This window comes from Aethalodelphis obliquidens, unplaced genomic scaffold (genome assembly GCF_003676395.1).
Source record: "Aethalodelphis obliquidens isolate GAN/ISIS:26980383/991018 unplaced genomic scaffold, ASM367639v1 scaffold13, whole genome shotgun sequence".
Taxonomy (NCBI): domain Eukaryota; kingdom Metazoa; phylum Chordata; class Mammalia; order Artiodactyla; family Delphinidae; genus Aethalodelphis; species Aethalodelphis obliquidens.
Genome location: NW_020837957.1, coordinates 27,906,302 through 27,925,047, shown reverse-complemented (window position 1 = coordinate 27,925,047; position 18,746 = coordinate 27,906,302). Strand labels below are relative to the sequence as shown.

Here is an 18,746-nt window from a genome sequence, read left to right as displayed (position 1 = left end):
TGAATGAAAAATTCAAGAAAGTCATAGCAGAAAATAAAGTTGGCAAATCAACATTTATCAATGAAAGATACTTATACTTGAAAATCCCAGAGTTAAATCACAATGATAATAATAAGACAACAGTTTTCCCTTTGCCTATGTTCCTTTAATTTTCAGATTAGGTTTATAAAAGATTAAAAAATATGAAAGAGCAGAGACAAAGAGAGCTTTGTCTATACAAACTTGAGATAAATAAGGATAGGAGAGCAATTACCCTTAAGCAAATGCACATATAACAACTTTGAAAGATCAGGATGGCAAGGATTCTAGGTCAAGAAGCACCTGGAGGGTGGTGAAAGGGTATATGGGAACTCTCTACTTCTCACACAATTTTTCTGTAAACCTATTTTTTGTATTTTCTGTAAACCTATCCCCCTAAAGCCTATTACAATTTTTAAAAATAAAATGAAATAAAATAATTCAGCAATAAACAAAAAAGCATGCTTGGGGGAAGTGTAAAAGAAGAAGAAAAACAGTTGAAAATAAGGTTGTAGATGGGAATGGAGAAAAAAGATAAGTTCATTCAGTATTTTATACCATTTTTTAGTTAGAGTCTAGCCTACATAGCCACAGACTGTCTCTTGTATCTGAAGTAAGTACAATTTCAAAAAACTTAGAACAACTCAATTTTCATGTATACTTTCTCTTGGAATTGTATGGTAATTATATTTTTCTATACTATTTTGAAGCTGTAAGTTAAAGATTTATAGCGAATAATAAATATCTCTCACTTGTGCTCAATTCCATCTAACTAAGGTAGTGACTAATAACTAGGAAAATTTATTCTGGAAGATAAAAGGATATGTTTTGAGAGATGATCATGGTTGGGCAAGCAATACCATGAGCAAAGTTTAGAAAAAAAATCACAACTTGGAATTTCTATTAATGCTTTAGACACTCTTTCAAATAATTAACTGATACATTAATGTTTTGATGTTCTATAAAAACCTTTCAACAAATGTAATTGGCACAATCTAGTTGACAATGAAGCACAATATCTCAGATGGAAGCTGTGTTTGTGTCATATTTCAACAGGTTCAATTAGACTTCCTTGGTAGGAACAGCTGTACAGTAAATCATACAGATCAAACACATCATCTTACCATCACAAAAGAAAAAAAAGCTGTACAAGGCAAATATTTCTTTTTGTGGGCTAGAATGGGCACTTACATAATGCATTAGCACAGGAAGTCCAAGAGTTCATATCACCTGGTTTACTCTTAATGCTTCTATTAACAAGAATACATAGAAGGTAAGTGATACTGATTCAACCATACCTTTGTCCTTCCTGTAGCAGCTGAAAATCAGGACATCTGTGACAAAAACACAGAAGTAAAAAACTGAAAGCAATTGATATGTCAAACACTTTCAAGTGTTTATTATAACCACTTTGGATAGAAAATATAATTTAAAAGGAAATAGTTCATATAAAGATTTTTTAATGTTTTTCTTAAACCACAACATATTATAAAACTCATCCACAAGAAATATGAATTAATCTTTCTAATCCAAAATTTACTTATATTTCAGGACTAAGTTCAACTTCCACTAGCCCAATTAAGTTTTCCTTGACTAACCTGCTAGTAAATCTCTCCCTTCTCTAAATTCCGGAGTCATCATTGTCTGTAGAGTTAATACACATTAATCATGTGCTCTTCTATGACCTAACACAGAAATTTTATCTAAATATCTTACTTTTCGTATGTTTAAGTCTAGTTTCTTAACTAGACTACAAGCTTGTTGAGGTCAGAGATTATTTATTCAATATTATAATTCTCCTGTTATTTCCTTTATATGGTCAATAAGATTTTTTGCCCTAATTTTGAGAAAGCAGTTGTATTGTAGCATGGATGTGAGGTATGTAGGTCAGGTGATTTAACTCTAGGGACAATTTTGCTATGCAATACCAGAAATCACATATGGCTGGGCATTAAAAAGGGGGAGGAAAAGGCTCTTAAAAAGCCAAATACAAAGAGGAACAAATATAATAGCAAATGAATCCAAGAGGACAGGAAAACTCTGTAAAGTGCTTCTGAAGTACTCAGAAAAAGTGGCTTCTAAAGACTACAAAACATGTTAAATAAAAGTAAATATTCAAAGAACTAAATAAATGGATCAATATTCTATGTGCACTGATAGAAAGATTCAATATTGTCAAGAAGTTAGTTCTTCTCAAATTGATCTGTGATTCAATGAAATCCCAATCAAAATCCCAGCAAATTATTTTATGGATATTGACAAATTCATTCTAAAGTTTTTATGGAGAGGCAAAGACCCAAAATAGTTAACGTAATATTGAAGGAGAAGGACAAAGTTGGAGAATTGACACTACCTGACTTTAAGACTTACTATAAAGCTACAGTAATCAAGACAGTGCAGTGTGGCGCTGGTGAAAGAAGAGACAAAAAAGATCATTGGAACAAAATAGAGAGACCAGAATAGACCCACAGGAATAGTCACGATCTCTGACAAAAGAACAAAGGCAACACAATGGAGAAAATATAGTCTTTTCAACAAGTGATGTTCCACGTGCAAAAAAATTAATCTAGACACAGACCTTACACTCTTCACAAAAACTCAAAATGGATCACAGACTTAAAAAGTAAAATGCAAAACTATAAAACTCCTGGAAGAGGGACTTCCATGGTGGTCCAGTGGTTAGGACTCCATGCTTCCACTGCAGCACTGCAGGGGGCCCAGGTTTGATCCCTGGTTGGGGAACTAATACCCTGCATACTGCTTGGTGTGGCCAATAAATAAATAAATAAATATTTTAAAACATCAACAACAAAACTCCAAGAAGATAATACAGGAAAAAACCTTGATGACTTTTTAGATACACACCAAAGGCATGATCCATGAAAAAAGAATTGATAAGTCAGACTTCATTAAAATTAAAAGTTTCTGTTCTGTGAAAAATACTGTCAACAGAATAAAAAGATAAGACGCAGACTAGGAGAAAACATTTGCAAAACACATATCTGATAAAGGACTGTTATCCAAAATATCAAAGCACACTTAAAACTCAACAGTAAGAAAACAAGCAACTCAATTAAAAAGTGGGCCCAAGACCTTAACAGATACCTCACCAAAGAAGATAAACAGATGGTAAATAAGCATTTGAAAAGATGCTCTACAACAGCAGTCCCCAACCTTTTTGGCACCAGGGACCGGTTTCGTGGAAGTTAATTTTTCCACGGACCAGGATGGGGGGGATGGTTTTGGGATGATTCAAATGCATTACATTTATTGTGCATTTTATTTCTATTATTATTACACTGTAATATATAGTGAAATAATTATACAACTCACCATAATGCAGAATCACTGGGAGCCCTGAGCTTGTCTTCACTTGCCACTCACTGATACGGTTTTTTTTTTTTTTTTTTTTAAACCGATAGGGTTTTGATGAGAGTCTGCAAGCAACTGATTTATTACGGTCTTTGTGCAGTCAAACCTCTCTGCTAATGATAATCCGTATTTGCAGCTGCTCCCCAGCACTAGCTTCACCACCTCAGCTCCACCTCAGATCATCAGGCATTAGATTCTCATAAGGAGCGTGCAACCTAGATCCCTTGCATGTGTAGTTCACAGGAGGGTTCAAGCTCCTATGGGAATCTAATGCCGCTGCTGATCTGACGGGAGGCAGAGCTCAAGAGGTAATGTGAGGGATGGGGAGTGGCTGTAAATACAGACGAAGCTTCGCTTGCTGGCTCGCCCAGCCACTGCTCACCTCCTGCTGTGTGGCCCAGTTCCTAACAGGCCACGGACCAGTATTGGTCTGTGGTCCAGGGGTTGGGGACCCCTGCTCTACAAAAGTCATCAGGGAAATGCAAATTAATACAACAAGATACCACTATACATCTATTAGAATAACCAAAATCCAGAACACTGACAAGATCAAAGGTTCTGAATGTTTGTGTCCCTTCACCCCCAAATTCATATGTTAAATCCTAATCCAGGGCTTCCCTGGTGGTGCAGTGGTTAAGGATCCACCTGACAATGCAGGGGACACAGGCTCCAGACCTGGTCCAGGAAGATCCCACATGCCGTGGAGCAACTAAGCCCGTGCGCCATAACTACTGAGACTGCGATCTAGAGCCGGTGAGCCACAACTACTGAGCTTGTGTGCCACAACTACTGAAGCCTGGAGGCCTAGAGCCCGTGCTCTGCAACAAAAGAAGCCACTGCAACGAGAAGCCTGCACACTGCAATGAAGAGCAGCTCCCACTCACCACAACTAGAGAAAGCCATGCGCAGCAACGAAGACCCAACGCAGCCATAAAAAAAAAAAAAAAAATCCTAACCCAATGTGATACTATTAGGAGATGGGGCCTTTGGGAGGTGATTAGGTCATGAGGGCAAACCTTTCCTGAACGGGATTAGCGTCTTTACAAGAGAGGCCAGAGAGATCCCTTCCCATTCTACCATGTGAGGACATAACCAGAAGTCTTCAACCCAGAAGAGGTGTTCACCCAACCATACTGGCACCCTGACAGATTTAAGACTTCAGATTTAAAACCTCTATAGCTATGAGAAGAAATTCCTCTTGTTTTTAAGCTACCCAATCCATGCTATTTTGTTATAGCAGCCTGAACAGACTAAGACATGCACAAAAGACCTCACCAAAGAAGATATATAGCTGGCAAACAAGCATATGAAAAGATGCTCCACCTCATATATCATCAGAGAAATGCATATTAAAATAATAATGAGATATTACTACACACCTATTAGAACAGCCAAAATCCAGAGCACTGACACCATCAAATGTTGGTGAGGATGTAAAGCAATAGAAACTCTCATTCACTACTGGTGGGAATGCAAAATGGTACAATCACTTTGGAAGACATCTTAGAGACGTCTTACAAAACTAAACATATTCTAACCATACAATCCAGAAATCATATGCCTTGGTACTTACCCAAAGGAATTGAAAACATGTCTATACAAAAACCTGTATGCTATGTTTACAGCAGCTCTATTCATATTTGCCAAAACTTGGAAGTAACCAAGATGTTCTTCAATAGGTAAAGGGATAAATACTAGGCACATTCAGACAATGAAATATTATTCAGTGCTAAAAAGCAATGAGATACCAAGCTATGAAAAGACAGGGAGAAACTTAAATGCTTTTTACTAAGTGACAGAATCCAGTTTGAAAAGCCTACATACTATAGGACTCCAACTATATGACATTCTGTAAAAGGTAAAACTATGGAGACAGAAAAAGATAAGGGGTTACAGAGGTTTGCGGGTAGGAGACGAATAGGTGGAGCATAGAGGATTTTTAGAGCTATAAAACTACTCTGTATGACACTGTAATGGTAGATTCAAGTCATTATACATTTGTCCAAACCCCAAACTGTACACTAAGAGTGAACCCTAATGTAAACCATGGATGTGGGTGGTAATGATGTGTCAATGCAGGCTCATCAATTGTAAGAAATGTACCATTTTGATGGGGGATGCTGATAATGGGGGAGGTTATGCATGTGTGTGGGCAGGGAGTTTATGGGAAATCTCTGAACCTTCCTCTCCATTTTGCTGTGAACCTAAAATTGCTCAAAAAACAAAGTCGACTGGGACTTCCCTGGTGGTGCAGTGGTTAAGACTCTGAGCTCCCAATGCAGAGGGCCCGGGTTTGATCCCTGGTCAGGGAACTAGATTCCACACGCATGCCACAACTGAGAGTTCCCATGCCGCAACTAAGGCACTGGCGAGCCACAACTAAGGAGTCTGTGAGCTGCAATTAAAGAGCCTGTGAGTCGCAACTAAGGAGCCCGTCTGCCACAACTAAGACCCAGCGCAACCAAATAAATTAATTAAAAAAAATAATACGAGCTTCCCTGGTGGCGCAGTGGTTGAGAGTCCGCCTGCCGACGCAGGGGACACGGGTTCGTGCCCTGGTCTGGGAGGATCCCACATGCCGCGGAGCGGCTGGGCCCGTGAGCCATGGCCGCTGAGCCTGCGCGTCTGGAGCCTGTGCTCCACAACAGGAGAGGCCACAACAGTGAGAGGCCCGTGTACAGCAAAAAAATAATAATAATAATAATAAAAGTAAAAAACAAAGTCAATTAATAGAAAAAAATACAAGAACATAGGTGTGCACTAAAGAGAAGCTAAGGCACTGAACATAAATCCCATTTAAAGGGCAAAATAGGGCTGTAATGAAGGTCATATTGCAAAAATCTTTGATTAAAAAAAGTCAAGTTACAAACATTAAATGCTGGAGAGGGTGTGGAGAAAAGGGAACCCTCCTGTACTGTTGGTGGGAATGTAAATTGATACAGCCACTATGGAGAACAGTATGGAGGTTCCTTAAAAAACTAAAAATAGAACTACCATATGACCCAGCAATCCCACTGCTGGGCATATACCAGAGAAAACCATAATTCAAAAAGATACATGCATCCCAATGTTCAATGCAGCACTACTTACAACAGCCAGGACATGGAAGCAACCTAAATGTCCATCAACAGAGGAATGGATAAAGAAGATGTGGTATATATATACCATGGAATGCTACTCAGCCATAAAAAGGAACGAAATTGTGTCATTTGCAGAGATGTGGATGGACCGAGAGACCGTCATACAGAGTAAGTCAGAAAGAGAATAAATATCGTATATTAATGCATATATGTGGAATCTAGAAAAAAATGGTATAGATGATCTTATTTGCAAAGCAGAAATAGAGACACAGACGTAGAGAACAAACATATGGACACCAAGCGGGGAGAAGGGGTGGGATGATTTGGGAGACTGGGATTGATATACATACACTACTATGTATAAAACAGATAACTAATGAGAACCTATGTACAGGGAACTCTACTCAGTGCTCTGTGGTGACCTAAATGGGAAGGAAATCCAAAAGAGAGGGGATATATGTATATATATAGCTGATTCACTTTGCTGTGCAGCAGAAAGAACACAATATTGTACAGCAACTATACTCCAATAAAAATTAATTTAAAAAAAGTCAAGCTAAATGGATAGATGGAACCAGAAGCCATTTGAGTTATGACATTTAAAGGCTACCAATCAAAAATATCAGTTGCAAGTATTTTTCTATATAATTAAACATCACAGCATCAATCATATAACTACTGCCTAGATAATCCATTCATCTTTTGTTCAGTCGCAAGCATACTAGGCACTGCAGGGAATGATTTGTTGCCAATCTTCTCCTTAGCTATGGGAGGCACTGCTAACTGATCAAGGCATTCTTTCCCATTAAACATCTAAGTACCACACATCAGGAGGTGTACATCCCTGCTCTAGAGATTTCCCTGCAGTTCAGGAATTCCCCCAAGACCAATAATAAAAAAATTAGAAGAAAAAGACAAAATAAGGCAATAGGCAGTAAGTTCCTTGACAGTAAAAATTTGATCTATTTTTTCTTCTTCCTTAGTCCTTCAGCCAATCGAGGTGTGTCCTTTCCCAATCATCCAAATTATCCTGTTTACCCTCCTTCTTCCCACTCACGAAAACTCTAGTCACAGAAGCTACTTTGGTTTGGTGTTACTCAAAGAAAACAAATGACACTGCTTGGATGGTGACTAGCCTTGACTACTCCAGGGGGTATTTATAACTCCCATTAAGAGCTTTTTTAGCATACTAAATAATATGCTAACGTTTACAACAGAGTGTTTTATTGCCTGTTGACTACTTCCTCCCACTTCCATTTGTAGTTCTCTCACTCTTCCTATCCCACTTCCCCGCCCAAGTCTTCCTGGCTAAAATTATCAAGGTTCAGTACCATGCAGCTGTCTGGTATTTGGTCTTACACCAGGATCTGAGTATCACTGTAAGGAAAAAAAAATATGTGTAGACACAGTGATTCTCAACTGGATTCTTATACTAACTAAATGGCTAACCTGCAAATGCATGGTATATTCCATCATTCAACAAATTCCTTCAAAAATAAAATTCTGAAGTATTATATGTATGGACTATGTTGGGTATGTTAAGTAATACAAAGAATAGGTTCCTATTTTTAAGGACATTACAATTTAGTAGGAGGAAACCACGTGTTCCAAGATATTTATAAATAATAATCCTCATAAGAATGATATAGCTACTACCACCATCCCACGTTACAGATAAAAAGACCGAGTACTGAAAGACTGACTAATGTGCCGAAAGTCACACAGCTAGTAAGTGGTAAAGCCAGGAATCACTGCCAGCCAGCATCGCTCATAAGAACTACACTCCTGCATCATATAATTCATGAGAGAGAGATGAGCTGCTCCAGAAAATTAGAGAAGAAAGAAAAACTTCTGGCTGAGCCAATGAAGAAAAGCTTCAGATTCAGCTGGGCCTATAAAGATCAATATAATTTGTATATAAAGACATTGGAGGCTAATCCTATGGATTTTACTCTGAGGTTTTACTCCACAAACCTCTCTCCCTTTTTTCTCTTTCCTTTCAGTAAACTACCATGCTTAAACTTAGCCCATCTCTTAAACAAACAAACACACAAAACAACCCTGTCCTTGAGCCATACAATCCCTCCCCCTTTCATCGTCAGACTTCTTTAAAGAAGTCTGCACTCATCATTTCCAATTCCGTATCTCCTATTCAGTCCTCAACCCTCTGCCTCCTGGAATCTGTATGCATTACTCTACTGAAATGGCTCTTGCTAAGATCACCAATTACCACAGGACTGCTAAATCTAAAGGATATTTTTCAGGATTTTTTTTTTTCCTTTTTAAAGTACAGGAAAAAGAATTAGAATGAAAGGAGAGTTTGAAAGAGTAAGAAAATAGGAATAAACCATACAGCAAGGCCTTGGTGAGAGGAGAACAGAAACGGTAACACAGAGGTACTACATTAGCAACGAGGAGGCAGAGAAATGAGAAAGCATATGAAGAAAATAATGTTGAAGGAGCTTCTGGTGGATGCCCTCAATCATTTCAGTTAAGTAGTAGGTTATATCTACTAGGAGTTGGGGGTGGGGTTCAAAGTTTAAGGAGAGGAGAAAAGGTCTGAATATCATAGTCATTAAGAAACAAAGAATAAACACGTGAGGACACTGTTGAGACTAGACAGAATGAACTGGAACAGGGCCACAGGAATGCAAAGAGTGCAGGCTTTGGTGCCAGACAAATCTGCATTTAAATCCCAAATCTATATATATAAGCTAAGTGTTCTTGAGAGAGTCACTAAACCTCTCTAAGCCTCAGTTTCACCACCCATAAAATGGGTAACGGTACTTCCTCAGGGATGTTGTGAGGACTGAATTAAATGAGACAGCATATCGAAAGTGCTAATGATCTTATTTGAGAACTTTACCCAATAATCTTCAGCAACAGAAAAGAAGGATGACTGAAGCCTAGAAGGTGGACATAATAGAAGTTAAGGGAGAAAGAATCTGGGATCTTTTGAGAGGATGATATTACAACTGCTGACAGTGGAACTCAAGAAAACAAATTTAATGAGGGTCTGCCAACCTAGAAGAATAGAGCTGAGGTAGACAGGAGGTCAAAACGAGGTCACAAAGCACATTCAGGAGTGACAGATGCAGATGAGATAGAGGTTGTGGTCAGAGACGGGAAGCTCTTATTTCAAGATCTTGTTGGCAGAATGGTTCCAAATAAGAATGAGGTCCAAGCATGGCTGAATCACGGGGTAATAAAAATGTAAACATTATTCTAAATCATGAATACAATTTAAGTAGTTTTATGAGAAATCTCCAGCAATACAACTTGATATTTTTTGAGAAAAACACTAAGAATTAAAAGAAAATTAAACCTCTAATGAAGGGGAAAATTAGCATATATTGATTGCTTATTATATGGTAAGTGAATTTTTTTTTTAAATTGTGGTAAAATATACATTACATAAAATTGACCATTTAAACCATTTTTAGCTACAGTTCAGTGGTATCAAGTACATTCACACTGTTATGCAACTATCACCATCTCCAGGACTTTTTCATCTTCCCATACTTTCTGCTACATGGTTATTATTTCATTTAATCTTCACGTAACTAACAACTTTATTTTTATAGATGAGGAAACTGAAGCTCTGAGGGGTTAACTGAGTTCCTAAGATCACTACACATATCGAGTAGTAAATCTAGGATTTGAATTTAGGTCTTTCAAAGTCTAAGTTCTCTCTTTCTAACATGATGCCTCTAATTAAAGCCAGAAAAAGGAACCCCAAAAGTTGCGAGGATACCATCTTTACTTATCCCCTCCCAAAAGAATTCAATATACTTTACTATTTTCCTCTCCTTTGTTTCAGTTCTCTGACTTCACATAAAGAAAACTACGCTGAACATTGTTTCTAGATGCTTTATGAGTGACTTTAATACTCTCTGATTCCCAATCTGTAAAAGGAAAAATGGTACCTGACACTAAGATAAACCAAAACTGAATTTAATGAGGTACTGGACAAAAGGTTCAATATAAAATTCAGTTTGTTTTTGCTATGAGCTGTTTTAGAAACAAGGCACCAAGTTACATTGCTCTTTCTTTTCTATCCTTTTTTAGATGAAATTCAAAAGCTTTTTCTTTGTTAAAACTACCATTTCTCATCAATGTTAAGTATCTTCCATTCCTTTCAAAGTTTACGTTGTCCTGAGACATTTAATTCAGATAAGCTCAATTTAAAAAATAAATAACTATCTTAGTTAAAGAATATCTTCAAGCTCTTCTTTATAAGCATTTTCACATTATTTTCACTAAAGTACAAATCAGATGATTAACTGTAACTTTAGCAAAGTACATCTAAAACTAGAAATAGCACACCAGAAGACCTTGGTGTGTGTGTATCACTTAGAATATGTGTATTATATATAAACCAACAGAAGCAGCAGGCTACATACAATTCCCCCCTGTGGTGGGAATTTTTCAAATACAATATGAAACATGTTAAAACCTGTTTCAGGAAGTTTTTATTCTGTCTACCAAGCAACACTATTCAGGAAGAGGTTATAGAAGTTGTTCTGCAGAGGTTTTTGGCTTCCGCACCTCTAAGATTATACTGTTTATTGCTAAGAAGCATGTGTGAAAATCCCCTACTCTGGGCCACATGATGGCGCTTTTAGCTCTGTCAGCATTAACCATTCACCCCAATTTCATCTTTTAAATCAAAATTTGAATCTAAACATTTGCCCTTCCTTCTCAGCTTTAACTCCTGATTTTTTAATGTTACAATTCAAGAAATTTCCCTCCTTCAACAACGTCAGAGCCTACAGTCAACCAAACAGGATTTATAAATGTAACTATATGACTACCTAAACAAGCATACCGTCTCAGAGGAACAAAACTGTATGTGGTCTGTTTCTGGCCACCAAGTGGGTGAAAAATTTCTAACTCACAACATGAGAAGCATCATACTGCGTCATGGTCAATGTTTTGTCTCTGACAGAGCATCAGGAGACATTTTGTGTAAAGCATTGCTGTTATTCATGACATTAAAGATATACTCCAGATATTTTTACCTTAATAACGAAAATGAAGACCCTTTTTGACTCCAAAGCCTCAACAGAAGTATGGAGCTAGAATTCATGAATTTGTCTAACTTTTTCTTAAATTGATTTATAGGTTTTTACCAAAGAGGTAGTGAGTTTATTATGGTACAAAATAGTATCTTATAGTAAATTTTACTAGTTTTTAGTATTTTAGAATCTGGTGAATAAATTTATATTAGCTTTCACAATAATGTAAGAAAAAACAAATTGAGTTAAATTGTCAAATTGAATATTCTATTTCCAAATGGTATGTAAGACCATGGTGTCCCTAAAGATGTAAACTTCAAGTTGTTCTGGACATACTATAAAATATAAAATATTCTTGGTTGGGCTTCCCTGGTGGCGTAGTGGTTGAGAGTCCGCCTGCCGATGCAGGGCACACGGGTTCGTGCCCCAGTCTGGGAAGATCCCACATGCCGCGGAGCGGCTGGGCCCGTGAGCCATGGCCGCTGAGCCTGTGCATCCGGAGCCTGTGCTCCGCAACGGGAGAGGCCACAACAGTGAGAGGCCCGCGTGCCGCCAAAAAAAAAAAAAAAAAAATTCTTGCTTTTTCTTCATAATTTAAAAACTTTAATTCAATCCTTTATCAGTCTTTATCTTTTACAGACTGAAGAGTTCAAATTTATTTAGTCAGTAATTTGTATTCTAATACTGTATTCTGTACCCTTAAATGAGACAGACTTCTCTACAAGGTAGTATAAATTTCCCTAGGCTTATACTGATCATTTTAATTTTCATCATTTTTATCAATGAGACATTTCCTTATCTAGAAAACTTTCACTATAGCAGCACTGACTGACTTAGAATTGTAAAACATTAGAACTAAAGGGAACTAAGGTTAAATGCAACTTTCTACTTACCAATGAGGAAAATAAGATTCAGCGCTGGTAACAGACTTTCTTACACTAAAACAACTAAAAATCTAAGCTAGATCCAACAAAACAGTGCTCTTAAAACTACAGATCGGGGGCTTCCCTGGTGGCACAGTGGTTAAGAATCCGCCTGCCAATGCAGGGGACATGGGTTCTATCCCTGGTCTGGGAAGATCCCACATGCCGCAGAGCAGCTAAGCCCAAGCGCCACAACTACTGAGCCTGCATGCCACAACCACTGAAGCTGGTGCGCCTAGAGCTCGTGCTCCACAATAAGAAGCCTGCACACTGCAATGAAGAGCATCCCCCACTCGCCACAACTAGAGAAAGCCCACGTGCAGCAAAGAAGACCAAATGCAGCCAAACATAAAATAAATAAAATAAATTTATACAAACAAACAAACAAACAAACACTACAGATCAGGACCAACCAATTAAGGGGGTTGCTACCAGCATTTCAAAAAAGCAACAGAGTAGAAAATATCAGAGGCTTTTCATGTAGTGAGGATAAAAACTGTTTCCTAAAACTTTTGCTTCAGTTCTATGTATGTGGTGGATAATGTAAAATGCATTTATTACAGTGGTCAAAAATTTTGGAAATCATTCATGGATACAGAGAACAAACAAATGTCGATGAAATAGGTGAAGGGTAGATTAAGAGGTACAAACCTCCAGTTATAAAATAAAGAAGCCATAGAGATGTGAAGTATAGCATGAGGAATATGTTCAATAATATTGTAATAACTTTGTATGGAGACAGATGGTTAACAGACTTATTGTGGTGATCATTACATAACGTATGAAAATGTCAAATCACCATGTAGTATACCTGAAACTAATATAATACTATATGTCAACTATATTTCAATTAAAGAAAGATTTTGCAAGTCATTACAATAAAATAACTAATTCTATGAGTGAATTTTAAAATTTATTCTTATTTTTAAATTATAATAAAAATAGTAATATTAATAAAATTATAACTTAATATTATGATGGTGATATAGCTTATTATTTATTACAACTCACTCTAAGCTAATAAAAATATCTCTGCATTAAATACTTAATGCTGCCATCTAAAAAAAAAGCCATTTTTCCCCTTTAAAAGAAGATAGGTTACAAATGTTATACCCCATACTATATGTGAACAGACTTTCTTTAAAATACCACATTTCTGTAGAGCTTATATGTACAATAGCTAGACAAGCTTTTTAAACGAATACTGAATTCCAGAATTCTGATCATTAGCACACATAAAAATATCAAACATTCTCTGTGAAAACACAGTGACCTCTAGTGGATTAGATAAACTGACATAATCCTTGCCCCTAAGAATTTAGAAATTAAGGTAACACTGACGCATCCAGATATGAAAAATACTGACATGGTTATTATATACAGACAAGTATTATACATAAATAAGGGCTATAGTTACACTATGTACAATGTGACAATTGTATATTTATAGATTACTCACTGGTTACTTCCAATCAAGAGGAATATGATGAAAGAATCCTAGCCTTGTTCAGAATCTATCACTAGCTTAAGAAATACACTTAGTCTTTCTGAGCTTGTTTGATAATAAGGTTGGATTAAATTTTCTCTAAGGACCCTTTCAGTTCTTTCATTATGATCCTCTCTTTAATTCATCTTATACACCAATGCCAAACTAAATTCTATTCAAAAACACTTGATATCTCCCCAGGACTTGAAGATATACCAAACTTAGCTTGGCTCCTTGATACGTATCATTATTTTCTATTTTTTTCCCAAACATATCCCTTATTTCAAGTGAGCTAATGTTCTCACTATCTACTTCCAATACCAACCTATTCCTATGAGTTTATTTTCTCACTTCTGCTTACAGTTTTTCATTATGCAATGCTTTATCCTCACTAACTTACATTACAGGTTCCCATTAGAATAAGTACAAACTTGTTTCACTCATGTGTATTTGTTTTGTCATCCCAATGAGATTTAAATTTAAACTCACAGGTTGGTTTTTACACATGTGTAGCCTGCTGGGTAGTAAGAGCATGCTATACACTTTAAATGTAAATTAAATTGATTAGTTTAGGGAAACCAAGGTCATTTTCGTCTTTCTTTTTTAAGTGAGGTAAGAAAGGGCATATAGATACGGTAGAATTTCAAGAACTACAAATATAAAATGACAGAGCTTCATGCTTTGGGAAAAAGTGGGCATTCTTAAGAGAGCATGGTAAGATTTTGGGAAAAGGTTAGAGGGAAGAACTGTTTTAAATTAGCTGAAGGAAGTACCAATAACTATATCTGAAGAAAACAGAGATGACAGCAAAGGTGCTTTGATAAATGGTTTTGAAGCAGATATGAGTATGGGCTAAATGAGAGAGCTAACTTCAAGAAGTAGAGATCTCTGGAAGCAAAGTTAAGAACAACTCAAGGAAACACCAGTCTTAACACTGGGAAATGGAATATGTCACTGTCATTAGGACTGAGGAGATAATGGGCAGCGCTGGTGAAAGAAATGTTAAGGAAAGAGAAAAAGTGATAGTTAGAAAGGTGCTCTTAACTTCCCAGTCACTTTGGACAATGCTACAATCTTTTATCCTCCAAACAAGAAAGTTGGATAGGCTGCTAGAGAAATGATGAGCAATTTAGTCTCCATTATGTTGAATTCAATTAACAAAGGCCATACTGTAGTATATTTTACATATTCTGAACCACACAAAATTGGAGCAGCAGGCAAAGGTGTCTGCAAAGGTACTGCCATCAGTAAAATTAATGCTAGTTGAACATAGTGTCACGTTACTTGTGTATCAAATAAGACTTTAAGTTTATTTAGCATAGATCCTATTTTACCCCAAATAACCCTGCCTTGTGTTGTTACAATATTCTCTATCAAACATGAATTACTTGAGACTTTATCTCATTAATTTAAGCCTTTGTTTGGAATTTCTAGACAATACAGTTCAGTTACATAAGAATAATTTTTGTTACTTTTTTAATATTATGTAATTTTCCCCTCAGTAACAAATTCTCTTTCAAATTCAGCAACTAATAAAATGTTATAAATGTTTAAACATTTCTCACAAGGCAAAATCCCAGGAATGTCTATAAACTTTTTTGCTAAAAATGACTCTAAATTGGCTTTCTTTAAATTTATATTGTACCGATTTTTAATACAGATTAAATAAATTAGTAACCTGAACTTTTTAACATTAGTATATAGTTTCTTAACAACAAAGTGAGTTCAGTTGGATCCCAAAATCCAGTACCTTCTGAAAAAATTTATAATTCTTATCCCAGGATTATATTAACAGAATTAATAGAAATAACTATCACAATAGGAAGCAAAGTTCAGATTTTATGCTTAAAGCTAAAACAGCAAACACATAACATTTGTATGTATTAATTTTCTGATTTTAAGTGTAAAATCCTCAAAAGCTCTGCTTGAAATATAACCATTTCCCCACAATTAAAATGTGTACAGTAAATGCATTCCAAAGAAAACTATACCTACTTTTTGCATATTTCAAAAAATAGAAAGAAATTATTAGAATTTATGAACAAATGTATACATAATGATTTAAATTACCTTTCTTCTTCTCGAACCCACACTGGAGTTTTAGGAATTTGTGCTTCGAAAAATTTCGATGCTTTATAACAAAAATTGCTGCAAAAACACTGAAAAGAACATTTTAAGACTAGGAAATTATTTTTTTCTTATTGTGAAATACAACTTATGTACAGAAGAGAATATAAAACATAAATATGTAGTTCACAGAAAAAAACGAAAACCCATGAATCTACCACCCAAGGTAAGAAGTAAGATTTAGTACCTCTGAAGGCTTCTATGTATCCCTCCCCAATGGTATCACTCTCCACACTCCCCAGAGGTAACCACTATTATAAATTTTGTGTTATTCATTCTTTTGCTTTCTTTTAGTGTTGCTACTTACATACATATCCTATAAAATATATCATTCGGTTTTGCCTATTTTTAAACTCTGTCTAAATGGAATCATATTGTTATGTATTCTTGTATTCTTCTGTTCCATATTATGTTTTTTAGACTCCTTTGTGTAGCTATAGCTTATTCATTTACACTGTGTATTATATTCCATTGCCTAAGTATACTGCCTTTTAGTTACTATTTAAGGACAGTTGAGTTGTTTGTAATTTTTTGTTATCATTACAATGTTACTATGCACCTTCTTTTAATAACAATTTTTTAAATTAAAAAATTGTGGTATAATACACAAAATTTACCATCTTAAGCATTTTTAAGTATATAGTTCAGTGGCATTAAGTACCTTCTTACTGTTTTGCAACCATCACCAACATCTAGCTCCAGAACTCTTTTCATCTTGCAAAACTGAAACTCCACACCCATTAAACCATAAGTCCCCTTTTCCACCTCCTCTGACAAAAACCACTCTACTTTCTGTCTCTATAAATTTGACTACTCTAATTACCTCATATAAGTAGAACCATATAATACTTTTCTTTTTGTGCTGGCTTATCTCACTTAGGATAACGTCTTCAAAGTACATTCAGTTGTAGCTTGTGTCAGAATTTCCTTCCTTTTCAAGGTCAAATAATTATTCCATTCTATGTATGTACCATATTTTGTTTATCCTACTAGGAACATTTATACACATATATACTTGTGCACATGGGCAAGGATTTATACCAAAGAATAGAAAGAATGGTCACAAAGAATGCGTAAATTTGACTTTGCCAAACAGTTGCTCAAAAAGGTTGTACCAATTTTTATTTGACTTGCAGTATACAGAGTTACTAATGCTGTCAGGTTTTTATAATTTTGCTAATTTGGGGACTGTAAAAATGTAACTCAATGTGTTTTCATTTGCTATTTTCCTGATTACCGATAAGGCTGAGCATCTTTTCATATATTCATTAGCCATTCAAGTTCCTTCCGTAAAATTTTTTTAATTAAGTCTTTGTCTTTTTCTTATAGATGACGTACTCTGGTTAGGAATCTATGGGCAGTTACATGTGAGAAATATAACTCCTTCTGATTTGTAGCTTATCTTTTCACTCTCTTTTTAAAGAAACTTCTAATGAGCAAATGTTTTCTATTTTAATGTAAAAAAATGTATCAATTTTTCCTCTATGGTCTATAGTTTTCTATCTTATTTAAGAAATTCTCTCTAGTCCAAGTTTATAAAGATATTCTCTCATACTGTCTTTGAAAAGGTATCTCTTTTACATTTAGGTCCTTAATCTACCTAAAATTGATCTTTGTATGTACACTGAAATAGGTGTCAGTTTTCATTATTTCCATATGGATAACTAATCATGCCAGTACAATTTATTAAAAAAAAATCCATCCTTTCTCCACTGATCTAAAATACTCCTGATGTCATATGTCCAGTGTCCACATAAGCAGTGAGTCTGTTTCTGGCGCTCTACTCTGTCCTATGATTCACTCGCCTGAATTTGTGCCAATATGCATTTTTAATTTTTAAAAGTTCACATATTAAGTAAAGTGTAAGCAAAGAGGTTTTTTTTAAACACCTTGAATGAAATATTTATAAATGAAAAACTTTTAACATGGCTATTTTCTAAAAGGCAAGATTTTAAACAGATATTTTTAGAATTCCATTTAGTATAATATTAAAAATTGACTGCCACATTGAAAATAGCCTTTAAACTTACCTTTCTTTCAGTAATATCATAGACTTTATTGGTTTTGGTAGAAATTTTATATTTCTGTTTTGGTACCTAAAGAAAAGAACATATAGCTTACAAAAGAATTCAAATAATAAACATGAACTTTACAGTTAACAAGAGTAAGTCATCTACATATCATATCTTTGGCTAACCCACATCATTAGTTCATGACCTGTTTCATTTATTGTTCTTTCTACACAGTATTTTGCTAAATATAAAAATTAAAAGTCTACATGTTAAAAAAAAAGTAGTTACTTACAATTCCTAGCTTCTTCCAACATAAGGGATAGCCACAGAGTTTGATAATAGAACGCTCATCCACGACATCACTATAATGAGCAGGTGTGATGAACTTCCCCTATAAAGAAATGAGAGGGGCATTTCCCCCACCAGATTATTGGAAAAGTTTATTTATCAGCTCTTTAAGCTTTACTGATCTCATTTGAAAACACAGGGATCATAACAGTACCTATCTCATAGGTTTGATGTTAGAATCAGAAGAGAAAATAAAGGAAAAGTACTCAAAAAGCGCTTCTTGACACATACTAAGTACTCAGAAAATGTTAGCTATTATTAAAAAAAAAAAACCCACAAAGCCCAAAAAATTTCTGCCATGGTAGACTGTGCATCCCTGTAGATTATACAATTCATGAAAGGAGGAAGAAGTGATGCTACAG

General features: G+C 35.6%; 1 protein-coding gene across 12 annotated transcripts in view; it reads right to left on the bottom strand.

The window, feature by feature from the left end:
- The window catches only part of RPAP2 (RNA polymerase II associated protein 2), an 83,531-nt gene that overhangs the window by 55,591 nt on the left and 9,194 nt on the right, over positions 1-18,746 (bottom strand). For all 12 annotated transcript variants that reach the window (XR_003434351.1, XR_003434354.1, XR_003434353.1 and 9 more), the window contains 4 exons: positions 18,329-18,427; positions 18,055-18,120; positions 15,968-16,056; positions 1,317-1,352 (listed from right to left, as the gene is read on the bottom strand). Coding sequence is in view for 4 of the 12 variants with exons in the window: in XM_027114326.1 (XP_026970127.1) it covers positions 1,317-1,352; positions 15,968-16,056; positions 18,055-18,120; positions 18,329-18,427 (290 nt within the window). In the remaining 8 variants the exon portion in view is untranslated. The remainder of the gene's footprint in view (positions 1-1,316; positions 1,353-15,967; positions 16,057-18,054; positions 18,121-18,328; positions 18,428-18,746) is intronic.